This window comes from Clinocottus analis, unplaced genomic scaffold (assembly GCF_023055335.1).
Source record: "Clinocottus analis isolate CAN_PGR_092001 unplaced genomic scaffold, fCliAna1.0.p SCAF_7, whole genome shotgun sequence".
NCBI lineage: Eukaryota > Metazoa > Chordata > Actinopteri > Perciformes > Cottidae > Clinocottus > Clinocottus analis.
The window spans coordinates 15,448,488-15,469,569 of record NW_027176229.1 but is presented as its reverse complement, the minus strand read 5'-3'; the positions used below and the strand labels follow the sequence as shown (position 1 = coordinate 15,469,569).

The 21,082-nt window shown below is 41.4% G+C and overlaps 2 protein-coding genes and 1 non-coding gene across 4 annotated transcripts in view; 2 read left to right on the top strand and 1 right to left on the bottom strand.

Moving 5' to 3' along the window:
- The window catches only part of homer1b (homer scaffold protein 1b), a 23,581-nt gene extending 16,388 nt beyond the window's left edge, over positions 1–7,193 (top strand). The window contains exons 5-8 of one of the 2 annotated variants that reach the window (XM_068604573.1): positions 2,582–2,738; positions 2,959–3,069; positions 3,151–3,231; positions 3,348–7,193. In XM_068604573.1, coding sequence (XP_068460674.1) covers positions 2,582–2,738; positions 2,959–3,069; positions 3,151–3,231; positions 3,348–3,539 — 541 coding nt within the window. In that variant the 3' untranslated portion in view covers positions 3,540–7,193. The remainder of the gene's footprint in view (positions 1–2,581; positions 2,739–2,958; positions 3,070–3,150; positions 3,232–3,347) is intronic. The other variant, XM_068604574.1, reaches the window with a different exon arrangement.
- Positions 6,084–21,082, bottom strand: LOC137804990 (junction-mediating and -regulatory protein-like). Its single transcript, XM_068604570.1, has 10 exons — positions 19,722–21,082; positions 16,368–16,541; positions 11,641–11,791; positions 10,922–11,091; positions 10,664–10,829; positions 10,294–10,466; positions 9,956–10,030; positions 9,771–9,866; positions 9,145–9,679; positions 6,084–9,050 (listed from the first exon to the last, which is right to left on the bottom strand). The coding sequence occupies exons 1-10, from the start codon at positions 20,562–20,564 to the stop codon at positions 8,737–8,739; spliced, it is 2,697 nt and encodes an 898-aa protein (XP_068460671.1). The 5' UTR covers positions 20,565–21,082; the 3' UTR covers positions 6,084–8,736.
- Positions 13,465–13,536, top strand: trnaq-cug (transfer RNA glutamine (anticodon CUG)). Its single transcript has one exon. It is a non-coding gene; the product is annotated as a tRNA-Gln (tRNA).

Here is a 21,082-nt window from a genome sequence, read left to right as displayed (position 1 = left end):
ATGCAATGGAGTCATTTTGAATGGTTTTCGGAATATTGGGAGACCTTTTGTTGGGACTGCCTCGGCTGCATGTGAATTGTCTTCTGGTGTCGGAGGATGTAGGCGTCTGTCGGTGGGTTCGTGGTAGGCTTGTGCGAGCGGAGACGATGCCGATGTCATACGTCAGGGTGCTACAAGCGCCTCCGTTCTTTCAGTGCTGCCATGGCAACCGCTCTGGCTCCCTGCTTCTTGGATTGCTCTGTGAGGAGGAAGAACCGACCTGACGACGCACAGCGGTCAGGACACTGCACACCAGAGGGCTGTAGACAAAGCTTCAGGTTTTTGTTTTGTGTTTTTTTTAAAAATCTTTATTGAGTCTGGGAGGAGAATTATACTTAACATTGTGAAGTAGTTGAACACAAACCAGAGTGTCGATGTTTTATTCAAGAGGCATGGCTTATTGACAGTGTGTACAGGTTAAAACAATTCAAGATGCATTCTTAACTCAATTACAATAAGTAATGAATAAAAATGTAAAACCAGTTTAAACTAAATAAAATACAAAAGTAACCTGACAACACACAAAATGTGGTCCTGTGCTGTGTTATGGCATTGTCTGTTGTAGCAGAATATTGCTTTCACAGAAGAGATAAAAAAAAACGGATAATGCTGAATCTGTAAGATGCAAACAATCTTCTATCAGATACAGAATTGTATGTTTTTATTATAGAGTTAAAAAACATTGCAAAATTGCCTAACTATCTCAAGCTGATACTAAAAAAAATACTACTTCGACAGTTTAACATCACAATTGGGTTTGACGGAACTAGAAGTTGAAAGACACAAAAAATTATATAATGCTCTGCAACTATCAAATAGCAAATATCATTAGCAAAAAAAAAATCAGCATAGTAAGGCATTTATATTGTGTAAACAATCACATCATCTTCACAATCAGCAGTTCATTGACACAGTAGCAGCTAACTTACCCACCATGTTTCTCACACACGCCTTCAGCTCTGCTCTGCTGTCCTCAGCCAGAATTGTGCTCAGGTGGTCCCCTGAGACCTTTCAGCCAGACTCATTTAATGAAGACAAACACCAGTGTCAAAACATCCTGCACTCTTTTCTCTCCTCTGGTTCTCCCTCAATCGCTCTCGCTTGCTTTCTCCGTCCGTCTCCATCTTCACATCTCGACGTCTCGCCTGCTTTCCTGCTCTGCGAGCTGGTGTGTGGGGTTTATACATTGGCGGGGCTGTGTGCCTTGGTGACAGCATCGCTCCATGTGTGTATATGTGTGTGTGTGTGTGTGTGTATGAGTGGTTGCGTGTCAGTTGATATGTGCATGTGTAGGATGAAGTGTCGTCTCCCTCGTATGCGTCACACACTCAGACACACTTGCACTCACATAGGGGGTGGCTGTTGTGTAAGAACTGAAGGCTCTGTGGGAGTCCTGCGTGAATTAGACCTGAGTTTTCTCTCTTTTACACTTTAGAGTAGGTGTTATGGCATAGTGGATTACTGCTGCAGTGTGAGTGTATATAAATGTGTGTGCGTGTGCGTGTCAGTGAGGGGGTGGAACAAACCTGAAAACACATTATCACGGGTCACACACAGGCCCTCAACATTTCTTGAACAAGCCAAGCTTGCTTTTGTATTTTTCTGCGGATCTCTTTCCACCGCTGGGAAGAATTACTGTGAAGTATGTGGGAGTAGGAGCTTTTTTTCAAAGGTACTTGACTCAATGTCGGTACTCTACAACGTTTAGGTCTCTCATACAATCTCCCGCCCGAGTCAGACCTTATGTAAGAGATAGGGAGTGGTCATTATCTTAAACCAATGCCTGCAATGCTCACATTTAACAGGGGAGATGCGCAGCGGAATAATTTTCCCTCCAGAAAGTTGAGTTTGTACATATCTCTATTATTACACTACAACTCAGAACGATCGACTTGCCTTACAATGTGCAAGTATGTTTTTCACCAGCCTCTTTCTCCCACACATGTCTCTTTATCATGCAATTCAATCACTTTTCCCTTATCTCTCAGCTCATCTGCTCGTCTGTGAGTAGCTGGACAAGATTAGGCTCCAGCCAGTCTGACGATATAATCTCAGATTACTACTCATGTGGCAGGCTGCTGCTTTCACAGCTACAGGCCAGGAAGTGCTGACCTCCAACTTGAGTGCCCACTGGAGCCTTTGTTTGCTTCCAGTGCTGGGGCAAATGTGGATGGATGAATAAATGGATTTTTGAATGGTCCCCAGCAGAACAAGCCCAGGGGCCCGAGTGGTTGTGTGTCCCTGAGCTTGTCCTCTTGAATCTGAATCAAAGAAACACAAAGAGACACACACTCAAAACGACCACAAAGGACCAGTAAGAGACTTAAAACGTATCTGTGTCCAAGGTCCTGTTGTCTCATAATCCATGGATGGATGTTTACAAACAATAATGGTTCTAATATATTTCAGAAAAATAAACCTTCACACAATATAATTTTTGGCGAATCAGACATCATGTTACATCCATAGCATGAAAACATGAGCACTTATTATCTTATGATGCTTTTGGTAAACTGACAGTATGAACCTCTGTGTTCTGCAGCCCTGCTATGACAAAACACTGGGAGGCTGAGCTGGAGGCCCTAAAGGGGAACAATGCCAAGCTAACTGCAGCTTTGCTGGAGTCCACAGCTAACGTCAAACAGTGGAAACAACAACTGGCTGCCTACCAGGAAGAGGCCGAGAGACTACACAAACGGGTGAGGGATGGGGGACAGAAATGCTTGACTGTTTTCATGTGAGATTTATTTATTTAAATTAAATACGAGAGAAACAAAAAACACAGAGAGGGCAGATGATTGTTGGCATTAGAGAGAGTAAATACGAGTGTGGAAATGAAAGATAAGTTGAGATCAGGATTCTGTTGTGATCATCTTTGTCTGTGGAAGCTAAACCTTCATCTCCATCTTGTCCTTTTAGGTGACTGAGCTCGAGTGTCAGAGCAACCAAACACCAGTGATCAAATCCCAGAAGACGGAACTCAACCAAACCATAGAGGAACTAGAGAATACACTGAGGGATAAAGAAGAGGTCTGTTTGCATGTGTTGCTTGAAATGTTTTGGCTCATGTATGTTCATGCTATCTTTTAATCTGCTTTTAATGCCCTTCAGGAAATGGAAAAATTCAAAGAGGAATTGGAAAACATGAATGACCTGATGGAGCAGAAAGACACACTTACCCAGAAACTTGAGGTGAGCGATACAAATATGCATTAAACATGTAACTGTTTCTCAATCAGCACATCCTACATCATTATTTACCTCCTAATGACACAAACTTGCCAGCAATGCTGTCTCCCCTTTTCCAGGAGACAGAGCTGCGCAGTCGGGTGCTGGAGGAGCAGCTGTCAGGGGCTGAGCAGCGGCTGGAGGAGAACCAGGAGGAGCAAGAGAATTTCAGGAAGAGCCTGCGGACGCTGCTGGAGCTGTTGGACGGCAAGATCTTTGAGCTGACGGAGCTCAGAGACACCTTGGCTCGGCTGATAGAGGAGGCCAGCTAGAGACAGAGCTGCCTAATTTTCACAGACAGAGCCATATGATAATTAACATCCTGATACCCGCGACTCACACACATTGATTTAACCCACCATGCCCCCGCCTTCCTCCAATACCCCACGCACATTAGACCTGAGACACTACACTGCCCCAATTCTGCTTTAGCTCTAAAAGGGCAGCTAACTCCCCAACTTACCTTCAAGGCATCAAGCTCCAACCAACCACAGTCACACCTGTAGTTCAAGACAACACAGGGACTACCTTGTCTTGCCTTCTGATTGGCTGGTGTAGGCGTTACCTTGGTTGAATTCATCTCTCCAGAGGTAGAGATGCATGTTGTGGCACACTGCAACTGTCCCCCAAACCACCCACACACTCTCTCAAAGAGTTAACTTGAGATCTGCGCCTCAGTGCCATCTGCTGTTTGTCCGAGGGAGCTGCACCACAGCTTGCAGCATCACAGCATCACACACACCCCTTTTCTTCCTCTCTAAACTGCCCCCCTCCTCACCCCAAGGGGAATGTTGAAAGTCATGTGGAAATAATTGCTGTTAAGACTCAGAGAACTGCGCCAAAGCTGCCAAATCTCCCCAAAATATGGTCCTCTGACTAACAGATGCTTTGATCCAAAGTGACTTACTGTACAGAGAAGTGCTGAACATAGAAACAGAGTCCCGTGTTTGAGCATGGGCTGCCAGCGGAGTGTCAACAGAAAATTAAAGGTTGGCTCTCAACAAATCAGTCTTACCTGTTGGCCAGGGCACACAGGGCTGCTGGGAAATGAAGTTTGGTTTATTTATCCAGAATGACTGCTTATATCCACACCCTATTTACAATCCGGCATAATTGATGAGTATTGAATCTTCCAGAGGCATTGTTTATGCCACACTGAAATTGTGAAAATGTTTGATTTGGCTTGATAATTTCTGTATCCAGACTGCTTCCACCATCACAGACACCTGACCTGTCTTCCTGCCAAACTCAGTGTGGCGTGTGTCCTCAAATAAGGCCTGACCTTCGACATAATGTGTGCCTTCAAAGCACATATGCGTTGACACATGTTTGTATATGAAATGTGTGTGTGATTTGTGCTGTGAGAAAAATACCCTGTTCAAGGCCCACACACACACACACACACAAACACTGAGCAATACCAGACAGGCTCGATACGACACCTCTATATTACTCTATCAGGTACTCTACTCAGTGGACTCATGCAGATAGGTCAGATGCAACTCAGCTGATCCCCCCTGTCCGACAGAAAGTGAACTACTGTTGACCGCGAACCTGTGTGGCAGCCCTGTCTGGTTGAAGTAGTGCTTAGTGAAGGGCTTACAGAGTGTCATCAACGTGTTAGTAAATCTACACCCTCGGTGAAACTGGCCACAGATTTTCACTCTTCACGGGTGAATATAGAACTGTATTCAGCTTCTATTCTTTTTTTTTTTTTTTACACAGAATATAACACTGATGATATAATTATAGAACTGTATAAGATAACTTTCTACTCATGACATTGTAAATGAATGGATGGATAACTCAAATGCAGTAACGCCATGCAGTGGCTTATTGTTGTGTATTAACCAATGGAAAAGTATTGCATAGTTATTATAGAGTATCTATTCTGTAGGTGAACAATGAAAACCTCTTTATTATATATTTAAAATGTGTAACAACACAATGTAAACACATAGTGTTAAACGTTCTGTACCAAAACATATACTTCTAAAACAGCTTATGTACACGTTAAATCCAAAAACTGCATCTTAAAACCTCTTTCTTTCAAATCTTAACATTTCTCACATGAAATTCTGCTTATTCTACCTTTCAATTGAGCACCCTGTTTGCACTATGTTATTATACTGTTGTAACAACATTATATATCAAGAGATTTGCATTTAATACTAGCACAGCATAATTATTTCATTAAAATATTGTAGTTAGTTACACAGGTTAATACACTGGAATAAGACCCATGTAAAGGAAGTTACCCATTGCTTTTCTTTCTGGTTTAACTTTGACAGTCGAATGACAGAGATGGAATACCCTGATGTTAATGCTATTGTTAATGAATGCCTTTGTACAGTAGTGGATAAGAAGCTTTTCATTCTCCTGTTTTGTAACTTATGGTATTTAAATGTAGGTATTATTATTGTATTTAGAGGTATGAGAAGACTGGCAATATTTTTGACTATTTAAAGTAATTTTGAACTCATGATATTAAAGAGGTACCTCAGGCTTATGATGTTCGTAGATTGGTAAGACTTGTGTGTTTACAGGTGAAAGGATTTACCAATTGCTGGTGAAAAACGATCAGGGGACACACCTGTTGGTGCTTCAGCCAAACTAAATCCTTTGTGGATTTCCAACAAAGATGGCCCTACCAGGCTGAGAACACACCTTTGTGAACTGAGAAATGCTATGTTTTATATTTAAATACAGAGACAGCAGAATTCAGTGTGTGCAAATTGCTTTTGTTCTTTGTTTTTTTTTAAAAGAAACACATTATTAACTAAATTATTCAACAGTGAAACAGACAAACAATCTCAAAATTTGCTTCACATGGTTTTATTCAAATGCAGGGGCAAGGTTGTAAATAATAATAAAAAAAGTTTTGAATAAATGAAAGTGGCAGGAATGAACTCAAAAAGGTATTCTTGGAACACTATGTGTATACACTACTGTGTAAAAACAACTGCAGCAATTAATAATTCAATGTTTTAGGCAAGCGATCTGAACTAATTGTCATCGTTCACCTGTTTCATCCCTTTTCTTGTACTTCTCTATATTGATATTGCACTTCTCAAGTGTCTGACAGTGGGTCATATAGTCTGCCTGTGTGGATAACAGGTCTACATAGGAAATGTTCAGAAGCAAACACATCACAAAAAGGTTTGGCTGGCAAAAAACAAGATTCAAACAAAGCAGTGGAATGAAATGTAAAATTACATAAGTGATAATTAGCTGTGTTAAGTTTATTTAGAGATAAAGATCAGTGTAAAACATATGCGTTTATAAGGTCAGTCAGGTGATAGATAGTTGATTCATGGCAAAGGTGTCACATTCTGAGCCCAGTTTCCCAAAGTTTTGAGCACTTTGTTGGGTCATTGTTTAGTGAAGCAACCTAAACTTTAGTAGCTTTTGGGAAACTCTGCCCTGATCAATTATACCGAGATCAAGTCAGGTAACGTCGGAGTTTGAGTCAGGTCAGGGTTAGATCTCTGACTCATGCTACATAATGAGGTCACCATGGACGAACAGAGTGCTGACAGTGACAGGAGACATATAAAAGTGCCTCAGGTTTGGTCTGCCAGGAAAACAATAAACTCCCTTTAGCACTGAGCTATTTTCAAGCTGAATAAAAGAGACATATAATTTCATGCCCTGTTCTTTCTACATTAGTGCCTGTTCATGATTGAACCGTGAACGGCTCTCAACACAAGAAGAAAAGAAAAAGCACAAATCGTTGCATCAAAGTTTTTTCAGTTGTTAACATGCATGTTAGGGTGAACTTTTCTGTTGAGCCTCCCCCACAGGTCCTCTCATACCGCCCTTCCATCACACCTCTGAAGGTCTAGTTTCACATGCTCAGTGTTTTGAAACTGACTAATCTACAGCAGATATAATGTTTCAACAGTGATACGAAATAAAGAAGAAAAACGTTATTACCGTACAAATAAAATTATTCAGTTTGTTTTATGTACCATGAAAGTGCTGAAATAATTTCTAAAAAGATGAAGACTTATGGGTAAGAGCTGTGGACTGACTTTGCCACTGAAATGTGTCTGCACATGTTGGCTGTGAGTTCAATGTGTGAGTCCATGTGTGCATGAACATGTTTTCACATCCAACACTGTGAGTAACAGACCTCCTACTGTGTGCCTCTGCCCACTGAGTGCTGTGATATAAATTAGAAAAGATGCAATAGAAGAGAGGAGAGAAAGTGAATAAGATGGTAGGAGAAACCACATCCATCACGACCGCCTGCTCCTCAGCCCACAGTGACTCCCTACAGCGCTGAGAGAATCTAGCCTCCCACAAACCATCCATCATTCAAACGAGAGTGAACAGTTTCACAGCTCCGTCGTGACTATCCCACATACGAAGTTTGGGAATCACCAACTATGTCTGCCCACACTTTAGCAAGATGACTGACACTAACCACGACCTCCACCCCGCTAAAGAAACTTCATCTCTGCTAATCCAATCATCTCCCACTCCAGGTGGCCAGCTTCTGCTCAAATATGTTTGTTATTTTCGCCATCAAATGATAAACCTACTGTGCTCTCCATATCTCCCACTAGCCTGGCCATATGTTGCGGTCGAACAGATGGGTTGATACATTTTCTGGTGAGAGTTAGGAGTGGTGAAGGTCGCAAGAGGACAAGAGCGGGGGAGGGACACTAGTGTGGTGTAATAGACTAAAGGATTTACAGTTTTTGTGCAGTGTCAGATTAGACAAGCAGTTGTTCTGTAAGACACTAACACACAAATGTGTGACTGATGAAACCAGCTGTGCAGCATACAGTAGTGTGGTTCAGTCATAGTAAATGGTTAAGTACAAATAGAAGAGAGATTCAGCAGAGGGAATTGTGTAATGGTTTTAAATCCAGTTCAAATCTCAGTAGGATCTTCTATTTAATTTCAAATTTCCCACCATTATGAACCATTACATATTAGGGTTACAGTTAAAGTATTTTTCTTCTTATGCTTTGGAGCGAGTGGGGAAAAAATCACATACCTTGCACTCAGCACAAATAGCTTTTTGTATGAGTTTTTCAGTTTCACGAATAACTGTCAGTCGAACATGTGCTGTTTCTGAATGTTAATAGCTACAAAATGCCAGTGCACAGCTTTTCAACAACACAATCTGAATACAGAAATAAAACCACAGTAACATACAGTACAAATAGAAACATGAATGATGTCCTTCATGATGGTGAATGTTATGTAAAAAGACGAATGAACAGTTTGACCGTAGACCTTTGGAGCAGTTGGTGACTTGGTGATATTCAGTATGACTCGGCAATGGCATAGTCACTATGTGGGATTGAGCTGTGCTTGAGTGTGAGTAACTTTGTGTATTTGTGTGAGTGTACAGTACAAATGAGCACTTTACAGTACAATACAGTACAGTGTGTGCGGTGCCAGAGGGTGCAGGCATCTGTGTAAGTATTAGTTGTTGCTTCTAAGAGTTGAACCCTAGCTTTCCCAGTCATGGGCGGCCAGCCCGTCGTCGTCGTCGTCTGAGTCGGACTCTGGTGAGGCCTCCTTTATGCGGCGCAGCGCCTCATAGATGCTCCTGGTCAGAGGGTCGGTGGAGACCGGGAGCTCTCCATTGTCCTTTCTTTCATTCCTGGGGACACGTCTCAGTTTGACCCCCTTTCGGATCTGAGCCAGGATGCTATTAGGGTCATTGTCATCCGTGGAAGAAGGCACAGACCGCTGGTCGACCTTCTTCAGGTGGAAGCTGCCTCTCTTCAGGGAGGCCAGCACCTCGTCCATGGGCGAGCTCTCTGCACACAGGAAGACAAGAGGTGGATACACTGTGATGGCCTACTGTAACTTGCTAATCCAAGATTTTACTATGGTACTAAACAATTCTGGTACCTCTTCTGCTGTGGGAGTCAAACTCTGGAGTTTTCCTCAGCTTTTTCCGGGCACTCAACAGTTGGCTGCTGTCAAAGAATCGAGGGATAAATGGACCAAGTGGGGAGAGGGAAAGTTCTTCTGCTGCATTTTTTCTCTCAACCTTCTGCCCGTGCCAGGCTGGGTTCCCAGAAGGCAAAAGCTCTTCCGTAATTGGCAGGGGAGGTGGAGGGGGAGGAGGGGGAGGACGGTATATGGGGGATGCCAGTAGTGAGGACAGGGAGCAGGGAGAGCAATAGGAGTCTGCAGGTCTGGGCACAGCCAGAGGAGGAAGGGATGCTGTGAGAACTGTGACTGGCTGAGTGGTGAGTGTGGAGCTAGGGTCCGTCTGCACACTGGTACTGAGACACAGCGGGTGGCCCTGTGCCTGGACACAGTCCACATGATCCTCCCTCTCACTCACACTACTGATTTCCATGCTCCTTCCACGCTCTCTTCTTCTGGTGTGGGCCACGCGTAGTCGAATGGACTTCAGAATAACCTGACCTGGGTACCGCTAGATAAAGACACAGCGAGAAAGGGAAGTCGATCGATGAGAAAGAAAATGTAAAGTGTTGAGATATTTACATTAAAAGGGGGGCATATACCTGCTTGAAAGTGCGTAATCTATCGAGAGTTCTCTGCCTCTCCTGACTAACTCTGCTATTCTTTTTTTCCTCGTCTTCCTCTTCTTCATATTTCAGCTGACACATGTAGAGGTTTAGAGGAGAATGTTACTGACAATACTTTACAGTAGTCATACTATTATAAAAAAAACATCGACATGTAAGACCTGGTGGGATTTGGAGTCCTTGTGGATGGTTTGCCGTGTCTGCTGTTTCTGAGTATGGTTGGATACACAGATCTCCTGCAGAAAGGTGGGAGGAAAAAAAAGTCAACACAGTGATCGACACATGTATCGTACATATACTGACAAATCAAATGTATAACTTTAGCTGTTTCTTGGTGCAACATGTTTAAAGTGATATACTGTAGCAGAAGAGCTAATTTAGGACAATGTTTCAAGGGTCACTTCACAACAAAAATTCCACATATTCAATAAAATTATGTAAAATTGTGGATACACTTCAGGAATGCAAACATGTGTGAATGTGAATAAGGTGTACACACCCTTTTGTTCCTCAGATAGGAGCGCTTGGCAGTGATGCGTCCCCTTCTCGCCTCCAGTTGACGAGCGCTGACCTGAAGTCTGCGCAGCTCTTCTCTTTCTGCAGCAGCATTGTCCTCTTTTATATCATCTGCACTTTCAAATGTGTCATAGTACACCACTTCATCTTGAAATTCTGAAATACACGTATATAATTATAAAGGCTTGTCTGAATACACAGGTACAGGTCTGTCATGTGTTTGACAGACAAAAGCCATAAAGTATTCATTCAAACAAACTTGTTTGTGAAATGTAGTGTCTTGTCTGGACTCTTGAACATAAAATAGTGCATCTCAAAGAGCTTATCCCTGAAGCAAAAAGTAGCCAAAATACCTGACATCTGTCTGCGAATGCTGTCTAGTTGAGCGGTGAGGAGCAGCTCTTCACACTGCAGTATCTCAGCCTGGATGTCGTACAGTTGGAGTTGGCGCTCATAGTACTGGGTCTCCATGTGGTCTAAAAGGGCCATTGCATCTGTACTGCTACACAGACTCTGCATCTGATGGGACGGGGCAAAAAACTTAACCCAAGAAACTGTGTGTGTGCGTATGTTTATGTGTTTTTTTATGGTGTTGAGTGGTACTGCCACACCTCCTCTCGAAGTGTGCATTTCCTCTGCTCCAGACTGATCTCCCTGGCTCTCTGGAGCTGCAGTGTTTCTTTGGCGACAGAGTAGCGGAGTCTCTCCATGCGCTCCACCGCCGCTGTCCAAGAAGATTTACCGAACTTACGCTGGTCCACCTTCATACGCTCATAAGTCCCTACACACACACACACACACACACACACACACACACACACACACACACACACACACACACGCACAGGCATTAGCCACTGCATGAAACTTTGAAACTTCCACACAGATAAAAGTGACGCTATATTACAGTAATGTAGAGAGAGACATCTATTGGCCACATTTGGACATTGCAACTTCTTTCACTTGCAATCACTCTCTCACCAGATTTTTTATCTAATAAGTGTCAGATCATAAATGGACCAATCAGTAGTGGAGAGCAGCTGAGATAAGCAGGGGCACATTGTGGAGTAACCCTGCACAGAGACAATCCGCTGGCAGAATTGTTTGATCAATAGGTTGTCCTTGTTTCTTCCTGTCCCTGTCAAACCATGGCTGTCTGCACTTCCTCATTAATACAAAATCACATTAGCCCTGGTGTTCAAAACCACACACAGGTCAATAGCAGGCCGATGCTTCCACTGTCTGTGTGTGCTATGAGTAATTATTCAAAGTCATTCCTCCACTGATGTATTGACTTGACATTGCCAGTGACAGTGATGGTATATTGTACCTTTCTGGGCTCTGGCAGTGATCTCAAAGTATTTTATAGTAAACTCCTGAATGTTGAGGACCGCCTCTTGAGCTTTCTTCTGCCAGTCAAAGTCCTCTTTTTTTAGAGCTTCAATCCTCCTTGGGCCCAAGTAGTCATTCTCCATGGAAATCTGTTGATAGGATGCACATATTTTTAGAAACAGAATCCGAATCAGAAACTGTTTATTGCCAGGAATGTTTTCACAAACGAGGAATTTACCTTGGTGGAAGGCACAACATTAGACATGAGACGTTAGACGAGACAAACAACAAACAACAATCAACAGTCAACGACAACACAGTGCAATGTGTATTAAATTAAGTTTGAGGTAAAGATAAAGTGCTCAGACAACAAATAATGTTAGAGTGTTTGTCAGCAAAGCGAAGAACAGGCAGGCCTCAGTGAAGGCGTATGGAAAAAATGTATCCTGTGAAAAAATGAAGATGAAAGAAATATAAATTATATACACTAAGCATATACACCCTATGTTATATATGCATATATTAAAACCAAAATGCGAATGTAGAGATCATTTAAGGTGACACGGTACAACCAATGCAATCTTGCAGTTGGAGGCACATTTATACAAATCCAGACACAAAAGATATACTGCGTCATTTGAGAGTTAGAGGTGGTCGGAACATATTACTGCCAAATGTGTTGTGGTTGTTTACGTGACAGTCAATCGCCCTGAAACATGTTATATAGGAAGATTGTCTGACTTAAATGACTGCAAGGTATGACGAACAGGAGCTCAATGGTTTCACTAGAGAAGGTCGACCTAGAGAGGGAGCCAGACTTCTTTAATTGGAAGCAGATATAATGCTATACTTTTAACATGTGTCTATTCAAACCCTCATACAAACACCAATTTTGTCATACAAACCAATGTTCAACCAACTTGCATTACCACCATTTAGAATGGAACATCGGAAAATTGTTATTGCCAATACTTTAATTCAAAACTGTAAAAAACCTTCTTGAGAATTAAAGGAAGATGCAATAACAATTTCACCATTTCTAAAGTTAACTATCTGAGGAAAACAAAAGCTACCTGTGCAGCACACATTAGGCAGCAAAGGTTACAGATCTGCATCCCAGTCTGACCCAAAGCAACCTTGCTGCACCGCAGCACAATCTGCACTACTCAGCAGTGCACCAGTATCATTTACCGCTGCAATTTCCTACTGTCAGGTTGACAGTGCTCATTACTTTTATTTGTTAAAAATGTAAATCTGCTTTTCTGTACATAGTGTAATTTTAGCCCTTTTAGCTTTACACCTGATGATTTGCATTACTGTACATCTTAGTACACAAATTTAGAGAACACTAAGGCCTGAAGAACTTACAAACTGGCTAAAGGCTGATACTCTCTATAAACATGCTATTTATAAGTGGTCTGTCAAAAGTATATTCTACACTTATCATATCATATCTTTGTCATCTTCCCTCTTTACCTCCATAATTATATATCTTTTCATTTAAACTATTTATTATACTTATATACGTTGAATATGTTTTTCAAAAAACATATTGATACAACACAGTTCAGCGAGACAATAAAACAACAATGCACCTGTGTAATAAACAGAACAATTTGTAGCTGTAAATATTTAAAAAAAAACAAAAAAACAGATACAATGTAAAAGAATGCCAAATTTGAGGTACAAAAATTAACAACAATTGTGATTTCAGATGAAAGAAAGCCGTGCTGCACCAAAACGGCACCTCGACTGCAGATACTACGTGCTACGGATAGAGGCGCTGAAATCTAACTTTCCACGCCCTCCTCTTTGAGTATGCGGTTCTATGGTGTAATGGTTAGCACTCTGGACTCTGAATCCAGCGATCCGAGTTCAAATCTCGGTAGGACCTGATTTTTTGTTATAGTTTGTCTTCCTCAGTAGCGATTTCGCGTGTGGTTTTCATGTGCGGGAACGTTTGTTACCAAGAAAAATCTGAATGAAATATCTATCTTCTAAATATTTTAATAGTAACAGCTGGAAAATGTTTGCCATATCACAATATTCTTAGCTAAGAAATAGATAATAATCGTACTACCGTGTTATATAGAGAAAACAAACTCATCAAAATTATAATTTTTATCAGTTACACAAAAGCAAGATGATATTGTATCATTTTGAAAAAAAAAAGTATCTCGTCTTAAAAAAGTCATTACAAAGTGATGAGACTAAACATTTTTTAACAAAGTATCCTAAATAATAAATTAGTTTGGCATGGACATCCTGCCTCATCGGCCTTTACTTTAATACTTAAAAAAAAAATTTTTTTATAAACAAATGTAATTATTTCCCTTTTTTGGAACAACATTTCACTTGTATTAATATAGGATGTAACATCCTGCTTACACTCATGTCTTTAGTGGACAATGTGCTTACACCTTATGAATAAAACAGGAATTAAAAACCTATATGCAGCCCCACCTCTAAGTCTGCCTTCCATCTTTACATTTATGATGATCTCAGTGTACCAGCATAGCGTCATCCTGCCTTTGTGGTAAACCTGAAGGACCACACACAACATAACTTATTCATGTCTCTGTGAGACTCTGGGAAACTGGAGATTCATGGGGCTCAATTCCACCTCACAGGATGTCACTCAACCCCCAACGGCAACAGCACACAACTGTTTCAGATACTGCGGTTTAAGGCCAACTACAAAGCCCTTGCACACAAACACACACAGTTGAGATGGTCACGTTAATGTGTAACAAATCTCTTAGTTTCTTACAAAAAAAAAAAAAGTGTCAGAATCAATCGGCAGCTAAATGACAGCGTGTGAGGTTAAAACTAACTTTGGCTATGTTAAGCCCTAGTAAAAGGATAACAACTAAGAAGCCATGGAATATAAATCCATCTTAAATAAGAATATTTATATCACTTTCCCAGAGTAAACGGAGAAGCAAGAAAAAAATATATTTTGCTTAGTATATATTGTAAGTTGTTTTCTAAATTGCAAAGGGAAATATCGTCATTTAAACTAAGGTCCCATGGATAATGATGCAACTGGATGTCTTCAACTACTCTTTACTACAACTTCTCCCAAATTATAACATCTCCCCAAAACATTAAACTACATAATAACCAAATGAATAGTGATCAAACGCCACACATGAATAAAGAGCTACATTATATATAAGTAGATAAACGTAGAATGCAAAGCCTCACTATGATGCATGAGGTATTCACAGATTTGTCTAAGCAGACTGAATGATCAAAGAGTTGTTGATGTGCTAACAGTCAAGTCAGCCTAACTTGATTAAGGTGGCTGCTGACTCCTCCGGCACATGGATGATGCTTTTCCTTCAGAGATGTCTCCCTTACATCCCCTTAGAATTAGGCAACAACCCTACATGGTTAGATTTAAGAAAAGATTGTCCTCCCTGAGACTCACTGTGACTTCCCATTGGCCCAAGCTTTACTGTGGAACTGTAAGAAATCACAATCTGACGTTATTCGTGAAAATAATACAATATTTGTTGAAATCTTTTGGCTAGAATGTAGATTTTCCTCAGTGTGCTTTGTTTCTCCGTTAACAGCGGACGTTGTGTGTTTCGAGTCACGTAGCGACTCGGAGAGTTTGGCACTTCTAGCGATGTCAAGCATATTATTGTAGATTGACAGGAAAAACAAGTTAGGGTTAACACATTCATGTGTGTGTGTGCGTGTGTGTGTGCGTGTGTGTGTGTGTGTGTCTGTGTGTGTGTGTGTGTGTGTGTGTGTGTGTGTGTGTGTGTGTGTGTGTGTGTGTGTGTGAAGGGGGGGGTCTATGTACATATGTATCAATATGTTTCCTTACTGATGGATGTTACATAATAGTGTGATACTGATGTCTTTTTATTAAGAGTCTATGAGCTAAATATAAATATAAAGAGCTAACAGCAATAATTATTTCGATCTTTCCACCCATCCATTCACCAGCCTCCATCTTCTCTTTGCAATAAGATACATCTCATCACCCTCGCACTGCTTAACTAACCATTAAATCTCATCAGAATATACAAGAGCATTCATATTTCACAATACATCACAGTCAGACATATACATATACACACATATATACACACTGATGACATGCTCAGAGCACACTCTATTTTTAGAGACATGGGAATTTCCTGTGACGATCCTTTGTGTTTGTGCCTGTAGAAAAATACATCACTACATCTAGGCCATTCTGCATAGTTGCCAGCTTCCTAGAAGGCAAAATCCACTCAAATTATAGTGTCGACCTACCAGAAAACACCAACTTTTTTAGTTATATTTGTCATCTTCTAATTGTTGGATGTCACCAATAGTATCCACCATTTTTACTTATTCATTGAATGTGTTGTAACTCTGTTATTGTTCATTCTGTTCACGTGACATCTATTGCACTTCTGTCTATCCAGGGAGAGGAATCCTCTGCTGTTGCTCTACCTAAGGTTTCTTCCTTTTTTCTCCCAGTAAAAGTTTTTTTGGGGGACCTTATTGAACCAATGTGAGGTCCCGGGACAGAAGGTGTCGTATGTGTACAGATTGTAAAGCCCTCTGAAGCAAATTTGAGATTTTGGCCTACATAAAATAAATTAAATTCAGTTGAATTCTAAAATAAGCTGGTCATCTGTGTGGGAGAACTTTGACTCAAAAAGTTGCTTAGGTGTTTGCCAAATCTTTGGCCCAAATAGTAAGGATGCCAGAAATTGTTACCTTGATCTGCTGTCTGCGTAGCATTGCTAGTTCCCTCATGTCTCTGAAGGGCTGCAGCAGGTACTGGTATAGCTGTGTGGAGGCCTCCAGCAGTCCTCCATAGGCCTCATCTTCCTCCTTATACAGCTCCAAAAGCTCCACCATACTGTCCATGGTCTTGTGCTTCTCCAGCAGCTGCATCACATGCACACACAGGAAGTTCATTTTATCATTGTTAACAAACAACTTTCAAAATATAAGAATAAATAAATATGTATAGCCCCTTTTACAATCTCTTTTTGATAAGGGACCCATTGTCAACCACATTGAATGTAATCTGAAACATACAAACACACATTAAGATAGTTGGAAGTTCCTTGATTAATAATGGGCCGTATATTCTTCCAAGAATGAAAGAAAGTCTGTTCCGTACAAATCATAGACATATAGTTGAGCAGGAGGCCAACATCTGTGTGAGAATAGCAGTGTCAGAAAATGAGTTATCAACCCCTCACAAGTGTATAAAAGCCAGAAGAACATTCTTTAATACATCATTTAGTGTCATTCAGCAGTGGATGTAAACATGCACCTCACTGACTCACTGTGAGAGTAAGAGGGCCCTTTGAAACTTTAAATAATAGGAGTATATATGAGTGCAGTCTTGATGCACAGCCAATGGCTGAGAGAGCAGAGTCCTTGCTGTTGCTGGGAATAAGATCAATACACACATTTCTGCCGGACTGAACAATCCTGCAGGCTACCAGCAAGCACTGAAATAGCCATTAACGCAAATGGAGAGAGCGGATCAATAGACCAGTCTGTGTGTGTGTGTGTGTGTGTGTGTGTGTGTGTGTGTGTGTATACAATCCTACGCCAACCACCCTGGTTAGGGCGCATTCTGTAAAACTTATGGCCATGCTGTTGTATGTTTTTTAATTCAGAAAGGGCAGCAAGGCCAAGTTTCCTGCATCTGGTTTTCTGTCTTTATATTTTCAGTGTGTGTGTGTGTGTGTGTGTGTGACTCTGAACTGTAAGGGAGTGGGTGTGGACCTGGCTGGGTGGAATGACGTGGGTGATTCGTTTGTGCTTCTCACGGCCTCTTTTCACTGCCAGAATCAGAACAAAAGGGAAACGCCTTGGACAGAAACACATGAGTATATGGATGTAGTCGCTTGACTCTTTCTTACTTTTCCAAAGACGGTTCACATACAAGCTGATTTAAAATGTATTTTACTGTGACCTTGCTGTACTGTTGGAGTCATGTATGTAAGCGTAAAATAGGGTAATGATTTTAACTTGACTCACTTTTTTTCTATTGTGATTAATAAATACAAAGTTGATGCACTACAGTCCAACCTAAATTTATTTATAAAGCACATTCATGAACAGTTGGCATAAGTGCAATCAGAATATAGCTTTACAACCATGAAAAACACAAATGACATGTTTAAAAGACGAAAGAGCAAAATATAGAATGGAAGCTCTCATAGTGAGGGAACGTGTTTTAAGACAGGATTTAAAAACAGGTAGTGTCGGGGCTCGCCCAACATGCAGAAGCAACTCCTTCACTGGCTTTGGGGGCTACATCTGCAAAGGCCCGGTCTTCGCTGCGCTTCAACCAAAAGCTCAAGGAGCAACTGGTCAGCCGACCTGAGTGACCTTGGTCAGCAGTAATTTGGTGATGCTAATAATGCAAACTCTTCCTGCTCTTTCTCACCTGATCTCTCAGAGGACTTCTTACGCTCTCTGGCTCCATAAGTCAAGGCTGCATCAATCTAGCCCCATTGATCGGTAGGACAATGTAAGAGCTCGTGAGTATCAATAAAATGTCTGTTTATATAACGAGCAGTTAATCAATCACTCTGTGTTGCAGATGTGTAAAAGGAGCAGGTCTGGAGTGTGTATGGTGTCCGCATTATGTCTCCACTGTCTCATGTCAAAGCAGTTTGATTATATTTTACACATACAGAAGTGTTGCACAGAAAAGTTTATTAATATTACAACTTAAAGACATATTTTATAATAATTTATAAAATGCACTTAGAACTAATATTAATTCCTGCAGATTGTCAAAAGTCCACTTTTTTTCACACACATCTGAACATAAATATGTATATCGTTTTTAGTGTTTTTTTTACTAAATGCTGTTGAATAAATATTTTATTTAAAATGATTGCAGTAAAAAACAATCAAATGTATTTGTATTTAAAACCATTATTTCCTGATACGATATGTTGAAAAATGATTGTGCATTTCTGTGACATTAACAGTATAAGAACAAAAGAGAAATATGCAATAGAACATCTGATATTACAGTAAGTGACTCAATATCATAAACATGTGTACAGTATTACTTGAGTCATTACATACAAACAACCAAGAAAATGCCCACTATAACCGATAGTGCTCTGAATAATAATGATGATACTACAACTAGATGTTGACAGGATGATCTTGGTAGCATCCCGTCCTGTTTGGAACTGGCTTATTCTGCTATGCTTTATCAGAAGTGTTTTCCCTGAACTTTCCTTTGTCATGAACCGTAATGGTCCCCCAGGCAGTGAATGACACCGGTTTAGGCAGCATTGAATGCTTGTTACATTAAGAGGTTAATTCTTAAAGGAAATATGTGTGTGTGTGTGTGTGTGTGTGTGTGTGTGTGTGTGTGTGTGTGTGTGTGTGTGTGTGTGTGTGTGTGTGTGTGTGTGTGTGCACTTAATTCTCAGCTGTGTAAGCAGCAGCAGACAGCAGCCATGCTGAGAGTATAATATTGCTCAGAGAACTTACTTTAGTTACAACCTAATTTGACAGATTCTTCCTCCTCTCACTGGATAGCTAGTTAGATTGGTCTTGTCACTGTATTCCAAAGATAATGAATTCATAGGAATACAAAAATAATGTAAGATGTATCCCTGTCAGCTGTGTTGTCTTGTCTGTAGAGTTTTGTCTTGCACTGATGGAGATTAGATTGGTTCGCCTTGTTTCATAATATAACTTATGGTGACCTCTTTTTCTCATGTCAATCACTTTTCCTGTTTTAGCTCCAAATGAATGTATCATGCATTAGTTATACCAATACCAAGTTATGTGGTTTGGTTTACCAAATAAAATACAAAGAGGTTCCTGTACAGAAAGGCTATGACACCTTGCGCTTTTCCTGACTGGACAGCCATTCATTTGTATAATATTTTATGTTTTATTTACTGGATGGTCCACATACAATTTGTTTATGTGTGAATAAAAAATATAGACACCATTTCAGTCAAAGATTATTCATCTCATTAACATTTCACACATATGCAATCTATATTATCGATGCTTAAAATAGACTTGTTTTTGTTTTATTGTGTGAGTTAAGATCCTTGGCACACTTACCTCCTGCAGATGTTTTGTTGCACGGCTGAGCGCCTCTTCGTACCCGGACTGCCTCAGCTCGCTCAGGCTCTCGTAGTACTCATCCGGGTCGTCGTTTTCCGTGAACAGAACCTGCGAAAGGATCTTCCATCCGCACGTATCGAGCGCGTGGCCAAGGTACAGCTGTAAACTGTGTCGAAGCTCATCCATTTCGGTCTCCGGCACTTCTGCTGGGCCGAACAGCACCGTCCACATCCCGGCTGGTTCCTCCGGAAACACCGGGAGACATGGCTCCATGTCCGAGTTCACCGAGCACAGCTGCCGGTGAATTGACCGGAGGTCCTGGAAGGAGAAGAGTCCGGCCCAGCTGCAGTCCTCCCTGCCCAGAGCGTCCAGCTCCTCCAGGTCCAAGATGTCCAGTGATGGGGACAAGAGGTCCCCTCTTAGGGAGGTCAACACCTCGTTATCGGGACTAATGGGAGATGCTGCAGATTGAAACACAGCTTGAATTTTGACAGGATTTGATTTTGTTGCTAGAACGGACTTGGTCACGGGGCTGCAGCCTTTAACCACAGCCTCCTTGACTCCTTTGCTCGGGCTCTTAGATACTTTATCTCTGACGGGACTTCCGGGCCATTTTGTTTTGTCCCCATCCTTGCCAGTCGCCTGCGTCGGTGGGTCCCTACCAAAGCTTCTCCTCTGCACCGTCCTGTTGTGACACGTAATGGCAAATTTGCCCTCCACTTCATTCCAGGCAACGATAAAAACAAATTTATGCTTTTCCCTCTCCTCAAACGCATTTGGCCGGACGGCCACCCATCCCGACTCCACATTATCCTCCATTGTAAAGGACATGTCTGCCATGGAACAACAATAATAATCTGCTCGACAAACCCTACTTTTGCACTGTGTGAGAGCTGGGATGCAGCAAAATGGTATGTGCTACGGTGATAAAGCCTTTCCCAAACCCTGTCTTCTGTCCGATGTGTTGCCTGCAGGGCTATCCTCCTTCGGTCAAGCGGATGGATTTGGAGCAGTGCGGTGTCATTTTACATCTCTGGCCCACCTGCTTTAAACTCGGATGTCTGCGTATCCCAACCTCCTGCAACCGTTCGCCTGTTTGCCACCATGCAAGACTCAACTCTGACACATAACATGCGACTGTTTGTTTACCCTGTCAGCTGTGCTCCGTTATTCTCGGTCGCTCTCCAGATCGCTCTTCTCATCATAAAGCACCATCCCCAAATACAACAGGATGAGGCATGGATACGTGTGACAATGAGATGTTGTCTTCTGAAAGGTTAGCATCGTCTCCAAACTCATAACATCACCATGTTTTCTTCATCGTTTATCCAAGAAGCCCACATACGCAAAATAATAAC